This window comes from Urocampus carinirostris, chromosome 18 (genome assembly GCF_059441175.1).
Source record: "Urocampus carinirostris isolate Australia breed hairy pipefish chromosome 18, RoL_Ucar_1.0, whole genome shotgun sequence".
In the NCBI taxonomy this organism is placed as follows: Eukaryota; Metazoa; Chordata; class Actinopteri; order Syngnathiformes; family Syngnathidae; genus Urocampus; species Urocampus carinirostris.
The window spans coordinates 1214112-1240565 of record NC_142366.1 but is presented as its reverse complement, the minus strand read 5'-3'; the positions used below and the strand labels follow the sequence as shown (position 1 = coordinate 1240565).

General features: G+C 40.3%; 1 protein-coding gene across 2 annotated transcripts in view; it reads right to left on the bottom strand.

Moving 5' to 3' along the window:
* Positions 1-26454, bottom strand: part of cdh7a (cadherin 7a) — a 101154-nt gene that overhangs the window by 13512 nt on the left and 61188 nt on the right. For both annotated transcript variants that reach the window (XM_088321960.1, XM_088321959.1), the window contains 3 exons: positions 16374-16510; positions 14848-14969; positions 8816-8933 (listed from right to left, as the gene is read on the bottom strand). In XM_088321960.1, coding sequence (XP_088178086.1) covers positions 8816-8933; positions 14848-14969; positions 16374-16510 — 377 coding nt within the window. The remainder of the gene's footprint in view (positions 1-8815; positions 8934-14847; positions 14970-16373; positions 16511-26454) is intronic.

Here is a 26454-nt window from a genome sequence, read left to right as displayed (position 1 = left end):
TAAACGTACTTTGTACGGCAAAAACGTACAGGTTGACAGGTATGCTTTTGTGCATAGTCAAATGAAGGTAAAGCCACTTTTAAGTTCTACACAGTGTTCTTTTTGTGTAGTAAGTTAAGACAGAGATTATAGAGCCTTGTTTAAAATATAACATTTAGACCCGGATGATAAGTTTTATGTAGAAGAGATAAGAATGATAATTTAAAACAAAATAATTTCTTTTAGTGTGTGGCCCAGCATAAATAGCCCTAACCTTAACCCCTATCACACCCAAAAGCTCTAACCCTAACCCCCTCAACCTTAACTCCTTAGACTGTTGGTAAACTAAGTCGTGTCTTCACAATGTCACCAGTCACTGAAATACGTCATCCCACATATCATTGGAAAGCCCAAACTCTTGGAATCCAAGATATGATGACCATTTTAAAATATACTGATGACAGAGACATCATCATCAAGATAATTGAAAACTATAATAATAATAATAATAATAATAATAATTTCCTTGTATTGTCATTCTGTGTAACAATGTACACAGAACGAAATGTCGATTACACCGGATACCTCACCCAAAAGCATTGGGAACTTCTACTCATGAAAAATATCACGAAAATATGGTCTGGTTGTATTTTCAAGAGTTCAGTGAATCCAGCCATGTAAAATATTTACTCTAAAACACACAATAATGCCAACAAAAAAATCCGCTTTAAAGAAAACCTAATTTGTTTGACGATCATTGTTGTAATCAGCTTGTGGGGCTCAAATTCCCCTTTAAAAATGAACAGACTCATCAGATGACTTCTGGTATATCTGTTGTTCTCTGACTTTTGATTGATTCCACCATTGGCCATTTTTTTTCACGGTCCCTAACCCTGTTCATAGCTCTTTGATGTCCTGTATCGAAAAATACCCGTCATGACCTACTTCACTTCCAAAATCTTAAATTCAATTCATATTGTCATGTCCAGCATGGTCGCCGTGGCGACCGGCTGACCCCGCCCCCTTGGCACCGGCTGTAGCAAATTTTCTAATTTGCGTGTGTGCTTCTTAAGGGCGGGTTTTGGGGATTGCCGGTTGCGGGTTCATTGCATTACTTTGCATTATTCTGTTCTGTTTGACTTGAAGAAACCTGTACTTGCCCGTTCTGAGTAAAAGCCCGTTTTGTGAGTATTCCTAGTCTGAGTTCCTGTTTGCCTGTAAGCCTGTTTTTGTTTTTGTCCCTGAGTGTTGGACGACTTTTATTTCCTTAATAAAAGTAACTGATCGTTAACGCGAATGAGTTCACCCTTCCTGCCTCCTGCCTCCGATCTGGTCCGGTCCCGTGACACATATGTGCATTGACACATTGGTTAGGCAATACAATTCCCAACATAATTTTACGCAATTTTTCGATCTGTATTTAAATGAGATATGCAACCTGAGATCCATTTTTTCACGAGAGTATTACGCGCAAATGTGCACAATCGTGGATTCACTTTTGGAATGAGAAGTCAAACACTTACAATTCTTTCACAATGTATAAAAATTGACCAATGTAAAATACACAGATGCAAAGTTTTTAGGGGTATTAACTGGTCATCTCCAAATGGTCACTTTTGGAAACGCCTACACAGTGTTGCGTTTTTCAGATTTGACAAGGTACTAGGTAAGGCTTCAAACTATTGTCCCACCTGCTTTCCAGTTAAACTGCCCGTGCTTCACTCATCTGGAGACATTTGATTACAAAAATAGATTAAAGCAAGAAAAAAAAGCTATTTCTGTGTGTTCCAGCTCAGATTACTCAAAGTTGGTAACACTTGCAATGAATATTTCATTTTGGGTAGAGACGCTAGAGTGTTACCTTTCAAAAGAGACCAAAACCATCCATATTCTCTAAACGGTCTCAAGAACAGCATTCCATTTTACTTTTGGATACGTCTTGGATTGGGTATGTCATGATTTAAGGCAAATTTTACAGGAACGGTAAATGTGTCCAACCCGGTCCTTGAGAGCCGCATGTCCTGCATATGTTTGGAGTTTCTCTGCTCCATTACAGGTGATGCCAATCACCTGGATCATTATCAAGCTCACACAAAGCTTGCTACCAAGCTGAAAATTGGCATCACCGTTTTGGAGCAGAGAAACCTCCAAAACTTGCAGTCAGGTCAAGTCAAGTCAAGTCATTTTTATTTGAATAGCCCAGGGCTCAGCAATCTTTTTGGTGTGGAGAGCCACTTTCAAATTTCCTTATAAATCAATGTGCCACACCATGATTAATAGATAGATAGATAGATAGATAGATAGATACTTTATTCATCCCCTAAGGGAAATTCACATTTCCAGCAGCATCCCTGAGCTGAGAACAATACAATAATAAAGCCAAAAGAAAACAATATACAAATACCCAGTGTGACGTGCAAATGCCCACTTTAGCATGTTATATAGATTAACTAAATAGTGCTACACATAATGCAGTAAGATCCAATGTAGGTGGTGTGGTTTAATGTGGGCCTTTACTCTGCCGGGTGGAGTTAAAGAGCCTCATGGCATGAGGAAGAAAAGAACTCTTCAGTCTGTCCGTAGTACAAGACAGTGACAGCAGTCTGTCACTGAAACTGCTCTTCTGTCCGGAGATAATGCTGTGAAGCGGATGCGATGGATTGTCCATGATTGACCTCAGCTTTTTCAGTGCCTGTCTCTCAGCTGCTGTTGTTAGGCTGTCCAGCTCTTTGCCCACAACAGAGCTCGCTTTCCTAGCCAGTTTATTGAGACGAGAGGCATCCTTCTTCTTGATGCTGCCTCCCCAACACGCTGCCGCATAGAAGAGGGCGCTTGCCACTACTGTCTCATAGAATATTTTCAGGAGCTTTTTGCAGATGTTGAAGGACATTTTTTTAATATCCAAAGAGCTATAAATTTACACCAGTCCAGATATACAACATGGATATACATTTTAATCATATAACTGACCAATGTATCTTCCACTATTCTTGTTCATCAATCAACTACAAAATGAATGTGAATAACAAGTGGAAAGGCCTGTAGCAATCCTTGACTTCAACTTTTTGCCACAAGAATTAACCACAATCAACCATTCTTCATTAACAATGAACTACAATCAAAAAAACAAGTGCTATGGACAGCTACCATACCATTCATCAATTATATCTTGTTGCAGAAAATATCAGAACTTGAAATAACAGAGGCAAAGCAGAAGGCACGTGCACGCACACACGCACACACGTGCGCGCGCGCACACACATGCATACATGCACACACATGCATACATGCACACACACGCTTCTTTAAAATATTCGCCATCAGGAAATGGTTTTCTGTGCTTTGCTATGCAGTGAGCAATGCGATGATTTGCTTCAGTGGTGGTGTTTTTAGCAGTGACAAAGGTTTTCAGGGTCTGTGTTTGTCCGCCGTACCTCGGCACAGCGCGTTTTAATGTCTCCGGCTTGTCAGACTCATCCTTGAATTCATCTTCATGTTTCGTCTCGTAACGACGTTTAACACTTGCTGTGCGAGGTACAACTCTCTCGAGGCATAATGCACGAAGCCCCACTCATCTGTCCAAGCTGGCTGTAAAGAACGAAATGTTTTCGCTAGTGGAGTCGTCATGATTCGTTTATTTATTGCGCGCCTGTGTTTCGTTGGCTAGTTTAAAACACAGATCTTTCCTCCTCTGCGAGGCACGGCGCAGACACGCACTAACACACGAAGCAGAGGAGGAGGGGCCCTAACGTAAAGCCTCTAAATAACATGGCGCGCAACTTAAAATGTCTAAATTTCAGGTAAAAATGGGCATTTTTAAAGTATAATCATTATTATTTTGCCGTGCGCTCGCGTGCCACAGGTTAACCCCTCACATGCCACAGCTGGCACGCCTTGTATCGCTCTTAATCACAAAGAGTCTAAAAGGGCTGCACAGACCACAGAATATTGCAAACCACATACTATTATTATTACACCATCCCCTTATCTAAAACCTAAAACTTAATCCTTAACCCCTAACCCTGGCCAAACACAAATGGCCCTCCAGGACCGGGTTGCCCACCTCTGCCATAACCCTTAATCCCTTAACCCTGTTTATTGCTCTGAAATGTAGCTAAACAAATTTAGCTACTCTCCTACGTGCAATATTTGAGGGTACTTCTTTGACATGATGTCTATTTTCCGATAAACTGTTGGAGCCTAAATGTATGCTTGTGGTTGATTGTTATTTTTGCTCTATTCATGGAGTGGCACGGGTAAGTTTTTAGGTGTATAAAGGTAGAAATATTTTGTTGTCAGACAAGTGTCCTATCCGGAAGGGCAACAGGTGTTGACCACTAAGCTAAATGTGAAAGCTGGCCCACTGTTTTTGCCCCTTTCATATCTATTGATTGCACTCTGCGATTCTAACGGACTTTAACTGAATACATTGAATCATTTTAGTCCAACATCAAGGCCATTGTTAGCGTGTTACTTTAGATCAGAGTTAACTCAACAAAGTAGCTGAAGTGGCTTCAGTTAACAACTAGTGTGTCTGCCTAGGTCCACCTGCCTAAATAGTTGATCTTATCTATTGTGTTCCAGAGTGGCCGTCTCATAAGATATTGCAGGTTGGACAGGAATAATCCCACCCATTTTGAGTTACACCTTGGTGGTGTATTTCCTTAATGATGTGACATACTACCTGTATGTGTGACCTGTCTGATTGTTGGACAGAAGACAACTACAAATCATTCTGGTTTAAATAATAATTTGTTTTCAGAAAAACAAACTCACATTGGTCAGAAATACATAAGAGTAAATGTCAATGCTCTGGCAATTTGTCCACAAGATTATCAAAAAGAATCAGGAACTGCTCAGTTTTGGCCTCAGTTTCCTCGTGCCTTTTCTGCTCTCTAGCAGACTCCTATTTTAAAAAGTCAAGGAGTGTATCGTGCTTTCTTTTTTTCTGGATGATTTGGGGTTTGGTGCCAGAGCAGGAGATGACGACGTGCCCGGTGGTGTGGATAGTGTGGTAGCTATGATGGTGGCCAGCTTTTCCACGGGACGTTCTACATTGCCTTTAGGTTGGGTGGAAAAAAAGAATAATCAATTAATGCCGGTGTATGTACAAAAACAACTGTGTATAGGGTGCTGTTCATATAGAAAAGGCTACTGGTGGGTTAAGTTCCTGCTCCTCTCAACTTAAGGGGCCGGTCACACAGCCGTTTGCGGCTGAATCACGGCCAGAAATTTCTGCCTGTGAGGCGGACGCTATTGGACGCTTTGAGATCGCCATACAGACGAGATACAGCAGTGCTTAACACGCGGTCGGAAATTCGCATGCGGGTGGCAGCGCGAAAAAGTTTTGCGCTGCTCAATTCTTTAGAGCGCGGGTACACAGCCTTTCACGGGCGTATCGAGGCTGAACCACGGCCAGAAAATTCTGGCCGTGAAGCAGACGCTGTTGGGCGCTGTTGGACGCTTTGAGACCGCCATATAGACGAGATACAGCAGTGCTTTACTCGCGGTTGGAAATTCACACGCGGCTGGCCGCGCGAAAAAGTTTTGAGCTGCTCAAAACTTTGAGCACGTGTTAACCGCGGGCGGCACACGAGGTAATGACGCGGAAATGACGCGGAACGACGTGCTCTGGCCGCGGCCAGGGCGTGGTTACACATGGGTAGGACGGGAAATTTCAGCGGGTAATCGTCGGTGGAGCATGGTAATAGCATGTTCTGCGCCTGTATCGCAGTGTTATTACGTGAAATTAGCGTGAGACGGTCAAACGCCTTTCTCCGCGTATATACAGCGCGATTTTCCGAGCACACGTCAGTTGTGCTCGAGACGTCAAGGGGGTGAACATGGATCCCCGTCACCGTAGTGACCTCGTCTTAAGCCAATTTTATTTCTTGACATTTCTTTTCATTTTATAACAAGATAATAAAATAAAAATGAAAAACTATTACAATAATAACATATTGGCTTCTTCGGTGCCATAGCTTGAAATCTTGATCTTCACGGGACTGTGTCTTGAGCGGTTATGATTTCTACAGCCCGGTGTTATGCCGAGAAATACATCCCTGCCGAGATTTGCATCCCCTCGCTACTACAACCACTTTTACCTAGTTTTATCTCACTTTTATATCACTTTTAGGGAATGTAATGGCGGACATATAACCAAAAGCACTTCCTCTTGCATTTGTTGGGAATGTAATACAACTTAAACCATTCCGTCTTTGTTTTTGTTGTGAACGTAATTGAACGGTAATGCACACCGTATATAAAATCCTCCCCGCCTCGCGTGAACGCGCATTCTGCTGCGCTTCCAACAAATGCGATCGTATTCTATATAAAACGCCTATTAAAACAATAAAGCGAGCTAATTATAACAATTGGGAGATCCTAGTCTATATAACGCGTTTATTTAAACAATAAAGTGCGATCGTATTCTACAAAAGCATTTGTTAACGCGGATGAAAAAGTCACCAACATCAATGCACGCTTCCAACAAAAGCGATCGCAGCAGAATGCGCGTTCATGCAAGGGGGTGGGGGGTGAGGGGGTGTGTGTGCGTAGGAGTCGGATTTGGGCACAACACCGGCTCGGGAGCTTTTATACCCGTGGTCCACACGAGAAAATGACGCGGAAATGACGCGATGAGGAAGCGGAACAGTCGCCGGCGTCTGTTTTGCGGGCATACCACCGATGAACAGCGGGTTGGCCAATTTTGCGCATTTTCCATCGCGGGCAACCACGGGCAAAAAAAACCCGCTAAATTTTAGCTGTGATTCAGCCGCAAACGGCTGTGTGACCGGCCCCTAACATTGGTGGTTTTGTGCCTTCTGGTAGGGTGAATGACACCACCAACCGAGAACTGCATGCATGGCCTCATAATAATGCCAGTTTGATGCCGTCCGTTCCCTATCACAAGTGTCTGATCTAATTTTGGGCATTTTTAGGTTCTGCAATCACAACACACACCATAACATGACACTGTAATGCTATATATCGTGTATGTATTTGAAATAGGATCTACATAACGACAGCATGTTAGAATGACATAGATCAAGTAGAATTTTGGATTACCTTGTATTTCATTTTTAAGTTTTCCTATGTTTTTGATGCCTGTTGTCCTGTGATTCTCCCCTCCGGGCAGATCGCTTTGATAGCGGTCCGATGACATTAGAGTGGGTTAATGCATTATCACAATGTGGTTGCAACACTTCAGGTTAGGCTACTCACCCCCACAGTCGTTTTGTGGCCCTGAATTTGATCAGGGCTTTGGTTTGCTTCACAGTCCCTGAAACATTAGCCCACATGACCTCTTTAGACACAACTTGCTCAGTAACAACATCGACAGCTCCTTAGTGTCCCCCTCCCCCCAGGTCAAGAGTCTGGGTGTCATCCTGGATAGCATGCTTACCTTCCACTCACATATCAACACCATCACCCGCACTGCTTATTTCCACCTCCGCAATATTACCAGACTCCGCCCTTCCCTCACCCCCCGCACCACTGCTATTCTCGTCCACAGTCTTGTCACATCCCGCCTTGACTACTGCAATGCTCTCCTCTTCGGCCTTCCTCAAAAGTCCCTCCATAAAATTCAGCTGGTTCAAAACGCCTCTGCTCGCATCATCACAAAAACAGCTTCCCAGCAGCACATCACCCCCGTTCTCCAACAGCTACACTGGCTTCCTGTTCAGCATCGCATCAGCTACAAACTGATCCTATATACATATATGGCCATTCACAACCTGGCTCCTCCTTACCTGTCCGACCTTCTCCAGGTGCACGTCCCCACTCGCTCCCTCAGATCCTCGTCCTCCCTCCGACTGTCAGTGCCCCCTGCCCACCTGAGCACCATGGGAGCCAGAGCCTTCAGTTGCGCTGCTCCCAAGCTTTGGAACAATCTACCTCCGGACCTCCAAAACTGCACACCTCTCTCCACTTTTAAGTCCCGTCTAAAAACACACCTGTTCAGGACTGCCCACAACACATAGCTTCTCCATTTTCTATGTTTTTATGATTTTATGTCTTGTTTTTATTTATTATTTCGCTTACAACTTTTTAAATTGTATTTTTTCATTGTCTGTACAGTGTCCTTGGGTGGCCTGAAAGGCGCTTTTAAATAAAATGCATTATTATTATTATTATCATTAATAGGCCAATGCAACTTGACGTGAGACAGGAAATTATAGAATGTGTTCTGGATAATTATTTAATAGTGAATAGATACAGAAACCTGACATGTTATTCTTATGGCTGTAAGAGCCCTCTATTGGCCAGCATCACATATGCTTTAGAAATGTCGCCATATTTGGACAACGTGCTTAATTGTGGAAAACTACTTACGTTTGTGCAGTTCCTTTCCAGCCATGTTTGTTGATATTGAAAATTCGCAAAGTCTTCTGGGAAGTCACTTTGTTCTAAGTCAGCTCCTGACCTCCTTCCATCTGAAGGGGTTATTTTAGGTGTTGAAGGGCACTTCTCCTTCGGTCTTGAGAGTATCGGGACACATTGCACTTACACATGCACACGCAGAACCGAGTGCTAGGGCAAAGAGCGAGGGGAAGTGGGAGGAAGGAGACAGCCTAAATCTTGGATTAACTGTGGGCAAATCAAGGACTGACTGGGTCCAAATCTTGGATTAACTGAGGCCAAATCTTTAAACGGGTGAGGCAAAATTTGGATTGTTGGTGGCCAAATCTTGGATTGACAGAGGCCAAACCGTGGATTGACATAGGCCAAATCTCTGATTGACTGAAGCCAATAGAAAAAAGGGCAACAGCTGTGGCGGAGTTGATAAGACCTATTGTCTCCAGTGGTTCCGCCCTTGAAGATCCAAGCTCACCTTTGTTGTCCCGTAGGGTGAAATTGAGGTTTCCCACCACTGTTGTGTCCAAGGCAAAGTGGAAAGGGTCAGCACTCTGAGGCTCGTCCTTGTCCACTGCGCTGACTGTCTGGATCACCTAAAACACCAAAACGTAAACTTCAGTCTACGCATCGGCATGAAGGCTGGGGAGATTAGAATAATAATTTTAGGGAAGCAAATTATCTAAAATATCTTCATGTCTGCACAACATTAAAAAAGATTTACTCTTCTGTATGTAGAGTAAAGCTGTGGAACGGTTGCGTGCGGAGCTCAAGCAGTGTCCAAATATAACGCTTTAATAAAGCGTTACAAAAACATGGTATTTACAGGGTACAGGAAAATAATAAAGGTCTTTGAGGATCACTAGGGTTTTTTCACAGGTCAATTAAACACTTGCTAGCTAAATATGGGTTATTATTTTTAATTATTGTTATTATCATTATTATTATTATTATTTTGCTAATGTCTTGTAATATGAACGTTTGCAAATATGTACAGTATATTAGTGAGGTGTTTGTTACATGTCTAGCTTGGTTTCTATTTTTGAATTTCATATCAAAGGGGGTGCCCTTTGCGCTAAAAGGTAACAAAAAGTAGCTTGGCGCTTGAAAAAGGTTGAAGAACCCTGATTTATATATTAGCTTAGGCCTGAAAATTGAAAGCTGTCAACATTTAAGGCAATGTAATCCAATTTTTCAAGATCCCAAAATTCCTAAAATTGGATTTCTTTGAGTTGCTTGCGCTTGTTCTTTGTACACATTTGGAACACGACAAACAAATCTCGCATTGTGGGGAGGGACAAGTGCTTTCTTTGAATTTGCTGTGATAAAGGAAGCGTTTGTGCGTGATTGGAGGAGAATCAAGAATCAAAGTGGTGACCTTCCAGCAAATATATTCTTGCTTTGATGTTTTCTCGGGATTACTGCGTAACACAAAACAGAGCGCTAGGCAGAGCAGAGGCGGTGGCAGTGGCGGCGGTGTTCGCCGTAAGCCGATGCCTTCCAGTAAAAAGCGAGTGGCCGACTTTTGCCATTGATTATGAATGCATACAGGGGAAAGTTTGACATAATGCTGAAGACCACAGCTGCCATGGCATACACAGTACGCATCTCCAAACCTTGTTGCGTATCTGTCTCCAAAATTAGCCATGAGCAATGTTCCCTGTAACCTTCCACGAGTCGGAGCAATCACGAAAGGTCTGTGAAGATCGCTTGGAATAACAGTGAGCAACATCAATCCCAAGTGTGGAGACTGGAGCTGCAACTAATGATTATTTTCCTCATAGATACATTGGTCGATAATTTTTTTGATTAATCAATCATAGGATTTCTTAACAAAATTTTTAATTTCCTCTGCCTTATTCAAATATTGAAGTTTTGGACAAATCGAAAAATAGTGCTCATAAAAAGAAAATGTTGGATAATATAAAACAATACAATAATCCAGGTGTTTGTCATTTAACTTGACAATAACAAAAATAAAAATATGTATGCAATACACCTGAAAATATGTAATATACTCTTTTACTACCACCTTATCCAAATATCATATTTTATTCATACTTTTTATACAAAACAAAAAAGAAAGAGAAATACATTCCATTTTATTTTTTTTTATGAACAAAAAATATATTGGAAATGTAAACTCCACTTTCAACATATTGTCAACAATTCAATCTTTTGGGTTGAATCTTGATAAACATTGCCAATATGAAAATATTAAAAAAAAAAAAAACAGACGCTCCCCTACTTAAGAACATTCAAGTTACAAAAAACGGTAGATACGAACACTTTTTTTGGGACGTCGAACAATACTTGGCCGTTGCTGTAAGTTAGAGTTCATATTGTGCACGTTTTCCCGAGTACAAGACAGTACTGTAGTGCTTCTACCGATGTGTGGCGCTGTTAGAGGCAGAAAGGCAGAAATGTACTATAAGTTACTTACAAAGTGCATCCATCCACCATTTCAACAGTGAAGACAATCTCCTCCATTAGGCCCGCCTCTCCAGTAACCCCACCCGGCGGTGGGAAATTGCACACGCGAGCGGCTTAGAGGGAACATTGGCTCGAACGTCTTAGTCTGGTGACGGCTCACCCAGAGCCGCCATTCATGTGTTATGAAAATGGAGGAGGTGGTGCGTACTTGCACGTTCACACTTTAAAGCTATTGATGTCATTTGCGCAGCACCAAAGCTGATGTGCGTTGAAATCTCCTATCCGCAATGAAGTATTCAGCCAAAGAACAGCTGATGTGAAAGGCCTTTGCTTGCCGTCTCTCAGGCAAGCGGGCGGCTTTGTGACGACTAATCAGGCGGATAATTTGCTCGGGGGATGAAAGTCATCCTCTAAATACACATTCCGTCAATAATAACAAATCTAAATATAAATAAACTAAATCAAGTCGGCTGAGTGGATAGCGCGTCCGCGGCACAGTTCTGAGGTCCGGCTGCCAGCCTTACTGTGCAGAGTTTGCATGTTCTCCCTGTGCTTGCGTGGGTTTCCTCCAGGCACTCTGGTTTCCTCTTACATTCCAAAAAGATGCATGTTAGGTTAATTGGCCGGTCCAAATTGTCCCTAGGTATAAATGAGCGAGTGAGTTGTCTGTCTCTGTGTGCCCTGTGACTGGCTGGCAACCAGTTCAGGGTGTCCCCTGCCCACTGCCCGAAGATTGCTGGGATGGGCTCCAGCACCCTTGCAACCCTACTGAGGATAAGCGGTGCAGATAATGGATGGATAAATCAAGGGTGTCTAACTAATTTTAGCTGGGTCCCACATGTTAGAATAAAAAATCTCACAGGGGCCGGAACAGAAACAAAAAGAGAGACAAAAAGAGCGGGAGAAAAGGGGGGAGGGAGACATATTGAGAGATTAAAGAGAGAAAAAGAGAAAAAGAAATGAGAGAGAGAAAATAAAGAGCAAATAGAGAAAGGGGGAAAGGAAGAAAAAAGGAAAGAGAGAGAGATAAAAAAGAGAAAGAAAATTAAAACATGAGAAAAGATAAAGAGACAGAAAGAGAAAGGGAGGGAATAAGAGTGAGCACGAGAAAGAGTAAGGGAAAGAAAGGGAGTGAATAGAGGTGAAAGTAAAAAAGAAATAAAGAAAGCGTGAAAGAAAGAGAAAAAAGAGAAAACAAAATTTTTTGACATTTTTTGGGGTAGTTATTTTCATGTATTTATTTATTTATTTCATATGTGGCCCACAAGCCATAGTTTGCCCACCACTGTTGTAGATTTTGCCAAAGATTAAGTGGAAAAAGGGATGTGAGAAAGCTGAGTGGCACCAGATACCCTTAATAAGTTATTCTACTGCCGCCAACCACACGCTCACACCACCCTGCCGACCGGTGAGCAATATTACTCACTACGTATTACTCAGAGCATATTAGATAGATAGATAGATAGATAGATAGATAGATAGATAGATAGATACTTTATTCATCATTACTTCATCATTACTCATCTTTCATTCATAGGGAAATTCACACTTCCAGCAGTATCCTTTTGTTGTTTATTAACAGATTAACAGGATGGCCTCGGGGTGCTGTGTTGTAGTTTAGCAACAGCGGAGTGGATGACGTCACACGCTAGGCCAAAAGTTTGACGTCCCTGCAGCAGATGGAAATCTTTGTGCCCAGGGTTACACCACCTCGTGTTCACATAGATGGCGAGTCCACCTCCTCTCCGCTTCCCGCAGGCTTTTGTGTCTCTGTCTGCCCTAACAGCGCTGAAGCCAGGTACCTCTGGGTAGCTCCACGTCAGCGTCCGGGATGCTAGACGTGAGGTGTTACTTCATTTTTGTGATGTCCGGTAAATGCGAAAGCCAGTGGGCGGAAGAAGCGAGGGACACGGCCATTACCCGAGTGGCGCGTAGTTCAATTATGTAATTAAAAAGCAGAATTCTGATTGCATCAGCGGCAGCAGCGGCCTAGACCGGGTAGCAACTACTTGTTATTCTGTCCGTGTTCTTCAATTTAAATATCAGCTACCCCCGTTTCCCTGTGCCCCTGTTGAATCCGGTGGCAACGTTTCATCAAGAAATCTTCTACGGTATGTGCTGGTGTCATTACGTCAACTAAAAGCCAAGAACAACTGGCGGCGACAAAGCTATGTTCTTTGTATTGCCCCGTCCCTGAATACACTCGAGGCAGTCTTGTCTTTACGATTCTCTCCACTTGTGAAATAAAAATAGCCCCGACTGATGACGACATTGCAAGCCGATTGCCTTCACCTCGCCAAGGGGAGAATGGTGGCCCCCAGTATGGCTCCAGGGCATCTAGCTATCCCTTGGGACTTTATTTTAACCCTTTAACATACAGACAGCCTGCAAGCGACCCGCCCGACTTTTGATATACATGTCTTCACGATTTCCCCAGTCACTGAAATATGTCATGCCACATATCATTGGAAAGATTAAACTTTCCCCCTGTGCTTACTCATAACAAAAACATCACGATCAGTCTGTATCAAGTTATCCGAAAACTATAAAGCCAGCGTAACTCATCAATTGCTTCCCCTGGCTGTGTTCAAATTCAACGGATTTGAACACATAATTGGCTTTGTTGCATCCAAGACAGTCCAGAGAATCCAACCATGTAAAATATTGACTCAAAAACACATGACAATGTCGACAGATAAAAATGCATCCACCTTAAAGCATGTCTGTTCGTTCTAGGTTCCTTCTTGTAATCCGTTTGTTTCGCCCCAACACTCTCTGACCTTTAATTGACACCATTCGGCCAATAGCAGTCTTTTTATCACGTCCACAGCCCACATCAGCTTTGTTTACTCTCATAAATATTCTTTGTCCTGATAGAACAATTTCCACCTCACTTATCGGACTCTTTTGTAAAACGACTTTTAACACAGACCAAATTCAACAAGTGCAACGGGAACAGAGCTAGTAAAGATGGCTGCATGCTAACTACAGTCGTAACTTTTTTATGCAAATGTCTCTGAATAGTTAAAACAATTTTAAATTCAGGGTTGTTACAAGTGCTTGAAATCCTTAAAACTGCTTGAAATTTAATCTTGTGTTTTCAAGGTCAGGAAAATGCTTGAATTTTGGGTTAAGTGCCTGGTAATGCTTGAAATTGTTGCCATTGCCATGCTTCTTGGCAGTCTGACTCAATGGAACATGCAATAAATGAGATTTTTTTTTCTCAAAAAAGTGTGTTGAAAATGACGTCGGCACGCTTGCTCTCAGTCATAAGTGGGCTTGTCATGTGAAGTACCACCGCGCCCTACTGGTCTCACCCAAGATGGTTCTATTTAGAAAACTGGCTCTTTTGGCTCGATTTACTGAGAAGAACCTGCTCCCAAATGGCTCCTCAGAATTATTATTTTTTAATGATATATTATCAATGATTTTTTAACATTATGCACCAAATTATTAAGTAATTATTTAGTAATTTGTTAGATATTAGTAAGTCCAGATGTTCTGCAGGTGATCCCTGAAAATAAATTAAAAGATCCAAGACACTAAAAGATCTTAGATCATATGTAAGAACAGCTCAAAATAGCACAAAGTATGTACTAGCAGCAAAATAGCCACTTTAGTCATCAAAAATAACAACAAAAAATGTTCTTTTGATTAGCGCTGGATTTTAACGTTTGAAGATACTGGAAAAATTTAAAATTGGCCCTGAAAGTGCTTGATTTTGCAATGAACAAAGTGTATGAACCCTGCAAATTATTCAATATACACATGCATGACGCAAACAAAACCCATCCAAGTTTTTAAACCATGATCAAAATCCTTACTCTTTCAAACCTTTTATATTAACCTCCTCCTTTTACGACATCCATTAATCCCTCTCTCTGGCAAGAAATGAAAAGATCACTTCAACATTGATCCAAATATCAATTCAGCCATCCCTTAAAGATTTTTTTTCACCCATACATTTACATCAGAAAGTGAAGTCCACGAGACATTTTTGCAAAAGGTTCTGGCACGGCCGAGAGCGCTGCCCCAACCATGCGCAGACGGCGCTTTGGGAAAAATTGCAGCACGTACCGTTCCTGGCGTGGCATTTTCGCAAACCACCGCCTGGTAGTCGACGGCGAAGATGGGTGCGTTGTCATTAATGTCCAAGACCTCGATAATGGCTACGCCTTTTCCGATTTGCTTCGGGTCCTCTGAACAGAACGAGGAAATACAGTGTGTCAAATGGCTTAATCTGGTTAACTCAGACTTAGCAAAACAAAATCATTCAACGTATTCCAAAACTCTGCATGGCATGTGGCTGTTACCCCTGCACTTTGAAAAATGATCATTTTCCAATAAATTACAGAGATCTTTGAATAGAGGAGAGAGCTCTGAACAGTGGCACCATCAGTTATCGAAAAGCGATTCCAGTTTGACGCTAGCGCTCTGTTGCTGCTTTGCAGGGGCCTAAATGGTTCCTATCGTGCACAGCAGACAATAACTGGGCTTGGCTTTGCTGCCCGGCCTGCCAGCCAGAACCACATAACACAATCACAATACCACGCAACGGCAGAGATACGGGTGGTGCCCTGGGTGAGGGCCAATAACCGTTTGCAAGTGCCGCTGCCTGTGCTTACGCCAACTGCCTTTAATAATTTGTAGTTCTTACAGCCCTTTGAGACACCTTGTGATTAAGGGCTATACGAATATACATGACTAAACTTGACTTGACTTTTCTCGCTGTAATCCAGTAAAACACGACTGAGCAATAACAAGCGCTCACATTAAAAATTGACAGGAATATATATCATAATAAAGTTTTCATAATGTCATGTCTTCCCTTGTTCAAACAATGCAAAGTAACCCACAAAGTGAATACATTAACACATGCAAAAGAAATAAATACAATAGCTGATAAGATGATCCATATTTTACTACAGGACACCTGCAAGGGAGATTGTATAGGGTGCCAGTCCCCTGTCTTGACTATTGTGGTGCGCTGTTGCTCATTATTTGAGCATTATTCACTGTTTACATCATTTTCACGCTGAGCCACACCATTTTTCTTTTCTCAATTCCTACACCGTACAGGGGGATTGTAAACGAGGAGATGTATTTTCAAAAAAGTACTCGGGTCGGACCTTGTGAACAAATTTGGAATTTTGCATCATGATAATTTCGGTACTGTCCTTTCTTTTTCTCCTTGAAGCTCAAAATTCATTGATGTCTACTCTTTTTATTTGGAGTGTCTGTTAAATTAAAACTTTATTTATTTTGTCTTTCGAGCCAGATCTGTACAGGGCAGGTTGAATATTTTTCTTTGTATGGTCCTATCTTGTCTTGCAAGTTCAAAATACATTGATGTTTTCTCTCCTTGAGTGTCAATTAAAATAGACACTTAGCAAGCTCCAATCAAGAACTATTCATGATAAACGCTACCTTATTAAAGAAAATGCCAAGCGATTCTACAAATAAAGCGTTCTGTCAAAGATCATTGGCATCAAGAAAAAAAAAAAAATCAATCAATCTAATAGGCCAGAAAAAGCCGGACTTTGCGACTTGAACAACATAGAAGAAAAGCAGAAGATGTCTTATTTTGCCTGAGAAAGTCTCACCTGTTTGTATGGCAAGGACAGTAAGGTTATGCAGCGCGTTGGCCTCGCGGTCCAGGAGTTTGGCCGTGCTGATGACGCCGCTCAATGCGTCCACATTAAAAAAACGCTCCATGTCAGTGTTGCGATCGATGGAGTATCTGCAAAAAACGCTGGTCCAGTCAAAAATGGCAGCTCCTTATTGGCCACTCTCACTTGTATCGCGGTAAATAGAAAGCTTTGACACCTTTGATGGGGAAATGACAAGCTTTGATTAGCCTCGGCCCAAAGGCTATAAAAGCCTAATAATGCCACCGCGGCGGCCACGTTAGTCCCGCAATCGTTTTCATCTCCGCTGATGGAAAACAAATCGCATTGAAGACAAACAAAATAAAACAGAGCTTGTGGTAAAGGAATTTGATTACCTGATTAGGTGCAGTTTATTTTGACCATGTGTCACTAAAGTCCTGACAAGTAGAAGATTGAGTAATTTCAGAAAAGGGGATATTGGAGAAGTGCTCTGTACAGCCCTTTAATAATTTTGGTGATTAAGGGCTATACAAATAACATGACTTGACTAGAGAAACAAGAAATCTGTTGATTACATTTTTGGTGCTGGAAGGAAGATTAGCGGCATAATTTATGTCACTCGTTCAGTCTCAGTGTAGTGACTTAAATTGTGTTTTTAGGGCAGGAGTCAGGAACCTTTTTTTTGACCCAAAGAACCACAAAAGCACAATTTTGATTTATTTATTTGGAGAGAGCCACACCATATGATTTAAGACAAAATTCAACAAATCCGCAAAACACGCTCTCCAGACAAAAGCTAATTCCTTAACACAATTTTTTTTCAAGGTGTGATGTTTGATGATTTGATAAAATCTATTTCTCTCTGTGATTCGCTAGAGCTTCTGGTTAAAAAGTTTGTTTTGGGTTAAAGTTTGTCGTGTGGGTTTTCATCATAAAGTCTCTCAACAAAGAACAAAGATTGTTTAATGGGATTCCATTTGAAGGAATATTTAGCGATTTATAGGCATAACTGGTTCGTTTGTTGTGATACCTTGACTGTAAACTAGTTTAAATGGTGTCCTATGTACACTACACCAAAATATTTGATGATTTGTATCAACTCTTTCCGTTTTATCTCCGTGCAACATGATCTCATGAAAAAAGCCATATTTGGCTCATGAGCCATATATATCGCTCAAAGGGAGCCAATTAGCGGAAGTGTGTACTTAAGATCAACCAAAATGGGTTTTTCAGGGCCGAAACCGATTCTGATGAGTGGTTTATAGAGGAGGCTGATAACCGATATTTGCAATCGATATAGCGTTCATTTGTTTTAAAGACTTAAAAATCGGCGTGAGAAATCTTTAATAATGCTAAAAGGAACATAGAATATTTGTTATAAATTCAAATATAACATCAATAGCACAATGATAAGCTTTACAGGTAATACATTAGAATTTCAACAACACTAACATGACTAATCTTTCACTTTCAGATGACTAATAGGTGTGTTGGTATACATGGGGAGATCCAATAAAACCAACATCTAAATCACAACTCTGCCCTGGTCACAGCTATCAGTGAACAATAAACATTCATTACAACAAGGCTATTATAGCTCATGAATAATATAGTACTCTATATAAAGCCTACTTGTGTACTACTAGTTGGGGTTGTGAACATTGGTGTAATCTGACCGTTTTGGGGGGGGGGGTCAAGCACCCCTAAAAATTATAGCATTTTAAAAACTCTCTTTTCCTGACTATAGGACAGGATAAGGCTAAATATGATGAATACGCTAAACAATAAATGAAAAAAGGAAAACAAAACAAAAATGTGAGCGATGCAGCGTTGGAAATACTCCCCTGCTTTGAAATTGTTTAGTCCATTTGATTCCTAGTACCGCGTTAAGATAAATTCTGATAATTATGTATTTTCTACTCATCAGTTGACCACATTATCATCACATTATGATGGATTATCTATTGACCATTCACTACTAAAAATAATAATTGATACTGATTGTTGGGATACAGACGCTCCCCTACTTGCGAACATTCGTGTTGCGAAAAATGGTAGATACAAACATGCTTTTCGGGATGTTGAAAAAAATCCGTACATGGCTGTACATTAGATTTTGTATTGTGCACTTTTTTCCGAGTACAGTACATTACTGTAGTGCTTTTTTCTGCCGCTTCAGTCGTGTGGCACTGGGAGAGCTCATCCAGCATCCACCGACTTCCTCTACCTGTCACAGTACCAGTTCGTGTGTAAACATACTGTACTGTATCTCCAGCTCACTTAAAACTTCAAAATTTTTATAGTTTAATATATCGTGCATCCATTCAATAAAGTTGGTGTAAAGTGTAAAAAAGAGGCGAGGAGTTTATTTTGAAATGAAAGTGGAAGAAGAAAGCTTGATGCGGTTGAGAAAATGGTTGGATCGCTTTTTTTCAGCCACTTTCTACCAAGAAGGAGGAAGTAGCCAAACTCTAGAAGCCCATCTTCCACAAGTAAGTTAAACTTCACTTTATTTATCATCATAGAGTATATCATTTTTAAAAATGTTTATTTTTTTAAGATAAAATAATACAGGTTACTTATACAAGCCTTAAATATACTTATATAAACCTAAAACATACTTATATAAACTTTAAACATACTTATTCAAACCTTAAACACACTTATTTAAACCTTAAACATGCTTTATATATATATATATATATATATATATATATATATATATATATATATATATATATATATATATATATATATATATATATATATATATATATATATATATATATATATATATAAACATACTTAAATAACCCTTAAACATACATTCCATACAAAATATAGCACTGAAGCAACTTACGAACTTCGTAAGTAAGAGAGCATCTGTACTGTATTCTTATCTTCTTGCTAATAAAACAGCTTGCGTTTGAAAACACAAAGGTTGATTATTTATTCATCTTCATATTAATTATCACTTATTTAAATGACTGTATTAATATGTTTAATGAGTGAAAGATTTTTGTACGTTGATGTTTGTGAAAAGGTAAAGTGAAATGACAATCTGGGTGCTTAGCACGCCCAATGTTCTGAAACTAAAATTGCCCCTGGGTGTGAATATTATAGCGTTAAGCTACATTGGCTCACCTCCATTGTGAGTGACGTTGAATGACTGAATGAATTAAATTTTATTTGGAACAACAAGTCAAAAACAACAAAAAATGTAAACGTAACATGTCCGAAAAGGAATGTGAAGAAGCATATGCTTATTTGATCCTAGCCCCCTACCTAATAACTGTGTCTTATAGCTACTGTAACTATCCTGTGTATTTACAAATAACAAAAACCTCAAGAATGTACATATTTAAATAGGTTTTGTGGATGCACAGTCACTCCGTCATCTTCATCATCATCATTATCATCACCATTACCATTTTCACCGTCACCATCATTATCATTGCTGTCTTTATCTATTCTCAGCTTACTATATCATAAGGGTATCATTTATAATTGAAAAGAATAGAATACACCTTTATTATCATTGTTACAAAATGGGTTGAACATATTAATAATTCTCGTTGGTGATCATGGTGACAACTAACTGCTATGTGGTGTGTGTTTTCCATCACAAAAGTATCTTTGGACCTGCTGCCTGGGGGGTCTGGCCCCAGGCAGCAGGTACCACCATTCTTGAGTGTCCTAATCTTTTCATTAAAAAGACAAGGTACGGGAGCTTGAGCCAGATACCTCCAGCATCAAAACTCCCACTTGTCTGCCCTAACCAAGAAATGTGGAGGAATGTCCGTTTTGTGTTCTTATTAAAAGTTATCTCAATGTGATTGTATCTCCATTCATTTAGTTTTTGTTTAGTTTTCACCATCATAACCAACATATTTATTCACCTCATTGGTTTGTTTATAAATAAAGATCTGGATTAAATCATTTTTATAATTTAATGGTAACAGCAAAGTAATCACAATGAAGATTAGAATAGTCATATAGTTGATGACAATAATAACAGTAACAACAACAAAAATAATAGTCTCGATAATCATAACAACTTAACTATTAGCTTGCCCCATCTATTGACTGTGCAAGGCTGCTCACTAACATTACTTGGATACTAATAATACTACTACTAAAAATTATTTTCACAATAATAGTCACATGAGTTATAATACTATTAATCATCATCACAATAGTTATAATGATAAGAGACTAATTATTATTTTTACCTATCTATTAACACTTTAATGCAGCTTATCGCCAAATATTATTCAGACAACAGTAATAATAACAATAATAACAATTCTTTTAATAACAGTTAAAGAGTGTTATGAAAACAATAATTATAATATTATTAATAATAATGATAACAAGGTTGATTTATGGCTTAAACCACCCATTTGCTCTGTAATACTTCTAATCCTTAACTATCATTCAAACCCAATTTTCCTTCTCTCTGTACCTAGACAATATTCATTCTTTGTGTCTGGATTTGAACAGTTGAATATTTGGACATTGTTTGAGCTCCTCTAGTAATTTGCTCCAAAGTTTGACTCCACATACAGACACACACAAAATTTTCATGGTGGTTCTCACTGGTTGAATCTTCAAATTACTACATCCCCTCAATTTATAGCTTCCGTCTTTTCGCATAAATACTTTTTGGATGTTTTCTGGCAGTACCTATTTGTTCACTTTAAATAGCAGCTGTGAACTGAATTCCACAAGATCATAACGTTTTAACAATTTGGACTGCTGAAATAGAATGTTGGTGTGATCACTGTATCCTGCCTTTTGTATTATTCTTGTTGCACATTTTTGGAGTATAAAAAGGGGATGGAGTGCAATTTTGTAATTATTGCCTCAGACCTCAGCACAATATGTTAAACATGGCATAACTAGAGTACAATATAATAAATACAATGCATTATAGTTTAGGAAGAAATTGGCTTGGTTGATAATTGAAATGCTTTTAGATACCTTAGTTTGTATGTGTCTAAAGAGTGTTTTCCAGTTGAATATACTGTCTATTATAACGCCAAAATGTTTTATTTATGATACATTTTCTATGGCAACACCATCCATTTCACGGCCAAGTCTAGAGTTTCCTTGTGATTACCGAAGAATATCACTTTAGTTTTTTTTTAATTAAATATAATGTATAATTATCAATCAATTTTTGTTAACCAATTCACTAATAGTATTTCTTAATAGGGGCGGCAGTAGCTCAGGAGGTAAAGCGATCGTTTTAGGATTAAGGGATCACAGTTTGAATCCTGGCTTGTCCGTGTTACATGTCGAAGTGTCCTTGTGTAAGACACTGAACCCCCCAATACCTCCAATAAGCAGGTTAGCGCCTTACATGGCTGCACAGATCACGGCCGCGATTGGGAAATGTGAAGCACAATGTAAAGCGCTTTGGGAAGTCATTGACTTTAAAAGCGCTATATAAATGCAGATCATTTCATTTCAATAGATTAATATAATTATCATTGGAATAGAAATTGTTAGTGTCATCTGCAATGATGACTAATTTTAATAGTTTAAACATTAAAAAAAATATCGTTATTATACAATTGAAAAGCTTTGGACCTAGGACCGAACCCTTTGGTACTCTGTAACAGATGTCCAAGTATCCAGAAGTCATTCTCCCATTTTCACATATTGCTGCCTCCCGGTCAGATAACTTTGAATCATTCCAAAGCCACTCCTCTGATGCCATATCGTTCCAGTTTTTTGAATAGTATATTATGATTAATGGTATCAAAAGCTATTTTTAAGTCAATAAATATCCCAGCTGTGTATCTCTTCTTTTTTATGGTATTGGTAATTTAGTCTACTGCATTAATAACGGGCATTGTTGTTGATCAGCTATCCCTAAATCCAGATTGACTTTCGTTAATCAATTTATGCAATTATAATTGTCACTGTTGTTTTCAGTGAAATATGCATTACTTACATGATTACCTTTTATCACGGTAATTAGTGTTCCCCAAATACCTTTAATATTGATTTTATTCTTATGCAGTAAACTGGTATAATATGATTTCTTACTAGATCTTAATTCTCTTGTGCACGTCTATAGCGACTCCTCCTCCTGTTTCGTTTGATTTATTTACGTAATTTAAATTATAGTCCTGTAATTAAAACCCGACTCGCTTTTCATCATTAAACCAAGTTTTAAAAACTGCAATAATACTAAATGGGCTCCCAAATTGCTGTAAGTATTCTGTTATTGCTACAGAATTTGCATACATATTTCTACTGTTTAAGTGAATCATTGAGAATTTCCCTTTGGATTCAATCTGACAATTATAGTCATTTTCAGAGTAATGGTTATCCGGATCTGTCATGGTTGCCATGGCGCCCACTTGGCTGCGCCTGTGTGTGTCACGGTTGCCGTGGTGCCCAATTGGCCTGCCCGTATGTGTCACGGTTGCCATGGTGCCCAATTGGCCCCGCCCGTGTTATGCCAGCTGCGGCTTGTTTATAGGTTGACTTACTGTGTATATAAAGCTCAGTGCTCTCTTGCTTTAGTGTCAGCCCGTCAACGAACTTCTGCCCCACAAGACGTAGGTTCTGTCCTGTTTTTCCGTGATATTTGCAGTCCGGTATTGTTCCCGTTTAGTTTCGTACTGTTTAATTTAGGGTTCCAGTTTTGTTTTCCGTTTATTCTTGTCCTGTTGGTTAGTTTCTCCAGTTTTGATTTCCGTCTAGTTTCTCCTGTTTATTTTCGTTACCCTGATTCGTTATGGATCTCGTCGGTCTCTGGCGTCCTGTCCTTCCACGCCAGACCGGCTTCCTAACGTGCATGACTCCCCATTTCCCATAAAATAAAGGGCGTTGTGTGAGAATGTCACGCGATTGGGTCCTGTATCTGTTCTGATTCTGACAGTACGGGCTGACCAAGAAATGGACCCAGCAAACGCGCGCGGATTGGGGAGAGCTGTCAAGTGACGTCACCGTCCTTCAGCTGCTGGTCCAGAAAATTGAACAGATCGGGCGGCGTCGGCAGGAGAAATTAGCTAAGCTTACTGAGCTCCTGTCATGTCGGCTGTCGGCAACGGCCCCGCCTTCCGGGGGTTCTCCTCCTGCCGTGCTGTCTCGTTTCCTGCCCATTCGGCCCATGGACTCGCCCGCCATGGCAATTGCTGTGCCTCGAATGGGGTTTCCGGGGAAAATATTCTTATACTGTTGGTTAGTTTTTCCAGTTTTGGTCCCCGTCTAGTTTGTCCTGTTTTTTTTCGTTACCCTGATTCGTTATCGATCTCGTCGGTCTCTGGCGTCCTGTCCTTCCACACCAGACCGGCTTCCTAACGTGCATGACTCCCCGTTTCCCATAAAATAAAGGGCTTGTGTGAGAACGTCACTCGATTGGGCCCTGTATCTGTTCTGGTTTTGACAGGATCTAACTGATCAGCCAGTTCTAAAGGATTATAGTCCGTGGGCTCAATACATCTCAGTTCCGGTTGCTCTTGGTCTAATATATTTTGACTGAGTCCTATTTCATTATCCGTCAAGAATGAGTTTTGAAAAGATATATTTTCATTAGTTTATCCTCATTCCCTTGTTACTGTACACTCATTGAATCACTTACACCATTAGTCATACAGTTCTTTTATGTCCCGAATTACCAATACTTAAGCTAGTTCAGGGGGTTCATTAAGTTTTCTATATATTTTACAGTACCTAACCAACGTGTTCTGTATTTTATTTTGTTTCCTTAAGAATCTTGTTTTTTAGCCATGTCAGCATTTCTTTTGATTACACATTAGTAACTTTGAGTTTTCTTATCTGCTTCATCAATTCGACTTTGTTCTTCCTGTTAAAAAATCTTGAGATCATACTTGGGATACTGTTTTATTTTATTGGTAAAGGGTGGCAAGCTTTGGTGTTGTCCATCTTCAGTTTTATGTTTTTCGATACAAGGAACGCCACCACCTGTTCTTCTGCACCTGCAGCAGCCTTCTCGCTGGGCCTCACCCCGTTGTCTGTACCGTTCGAAGCTGCCCCTGCATACGAGTTGGGTTTGATCCTCACCCAGGTCACAGTGACATCATTCATCTTTTCCAATGTACAGTGGCTTGCGAAACTATTTGGCCCCTTGAACGTTGTGACCTTTTGCTACATTTCAGTTCAGTGAGGATCTCTGAATGATTCAATGTTGATCTAAATGACTAACGGTGATAATGGAATTCACCTGCGTGTAATCAAGTCTCTGTATGAATTCACCTGCACTGTGACTGTGATGCACATGAAGAGGAACAAACCAGGCAGTTCCGAGATGCTGTTGTGGAGAAGTTTAAAGCTGGATTTGTATACAAAAAGATTACCCAAGCTTTAAACATCCCAAGGAGCACTGTGCAAGCACTGTGTAATATCGAAATGGAAGGAATATTAGACCATTGCAAATCTACCAAGGCCCGTCCCTCTAAACTTTCAGCTCATACAAGGAGAAAACTGATCAGAGAAGCAGCCAAGATGCCCATGACGACTCTAGGTGAACTGCAGAGGTCTACAGCTGAGGTGAGAGAATCTGTCCATAGGACAACAATCAGTCGTATACTGCATAAATCTGGCCTTTATGGAAGAGTGGAAAGAAGGAAGCCATTTCTTAAAGATATCTATAAAAAGTGTTGTTTAAAGTTTGCCACAAGCCACCTGGGAGACACACCAAATATGTGGAAGAAGGTGCTCTGGTCAGATGAGACCAAAATCGAACTTTTTGGCAACAATGGAACACATTATGTTTGGCGTAAAAGCAGCACAGCTCCTCACCCTCAACACACCATCACCACAGTCAAACATGCTGGTGGCAGCATCATGGTTCTGGCCTGCTATTCTTCAGCAGGGACAGGGAAGATGGTTAAAATTGATGGGAAGATAGATGGAGCCAAACACAGCACCATTCCGGAAGAAAACCTGATGGAGTCCGCAAAAGACCTGAGACTGGGACGGAGATTTGTCTTCCAACAAGACAATGATCCAAAACATTATTTTGCACACCCACTTTTTCGTTTTTCATTTGTTAAAAAAGTTTAAAATATCCAATAAAGTGTGTTCCACTTTATGATTGTGTACCACTTATTGTTGATGCTTTACAAGAAATTCCAGTTTTATATCTTTATGTTTGAAGTCTGAAATGTGGCAAAAGTTCACAAAGTTTAAGGGGGCAAAATAGTTTCTTAAGCCACCGTAGAAATGTTTTTGTCTTTCTTCACAACTTGCATCCTTAGTTGTTTCACCTTATCAGTTTAAATGTCGGTTTATCTTGTTTGTTTGTAATATATTCTACCTATTTTTGCAAAATGTCCAATGTTTTTTACATATCCTACATCTAGTCTGAGGCATGATTTCTTTTCGGCCCCATAATTACCTCCAAAAAAGACCCTCTCAAGTCGCCCTGCTCATGTCAGCTCACCAGTCAGTTGACCAAGCTAGTTAGCCTAGCTTCCCTCCGCGTCATGGCTCGAAACCTCCTCGCACCGAAAACCACCTTATACTCGGAAAAAGCCACGGCCAAAAGTAGCCGGAACAAAAAAAGGAAAATCAAAAAGAAAGGAAAAAAAGAAAGCCCTCAAAGGACTCCTCGGTTGTTCCAAAAAAAAAAAAAAAAAAATCACGGACGTTCGCATGAATGTCCTAATAAACTCATTGTATAGACAACGATCTCTTTTTTTAATCACGCCAATCAATATTTCTTAATAAACTGATTTTACAGACTACGCAAGCGACACTCGTTCTATCGAAAGCGCAGCGCTCAGAAGCAAAGGAAAATCTGAGTTTGGGTTCACCTGAAAGGGAGTCAGATTCTGCAGGGAAGTCGGCATTAGGCACAACAACTTATTTTCCTGCTTCCATGTGTGCGTTGGTGCACGTTGACGACATTTACTCGACATTTCAGTCAAGTATGGTCACAAAGGAGGTGGAGAAAAAGAAAGGCACTAATTGCAAATGTGAAAGGTATTCGCTGAATATGAAATATATTTGCGAGGGACTTAACTTTCGCTCCAGTCTGTGTCTGCAGACAGTGCAAAGTGGGGACTTCTGGCTTCAGAGGTTCCTCCCTATA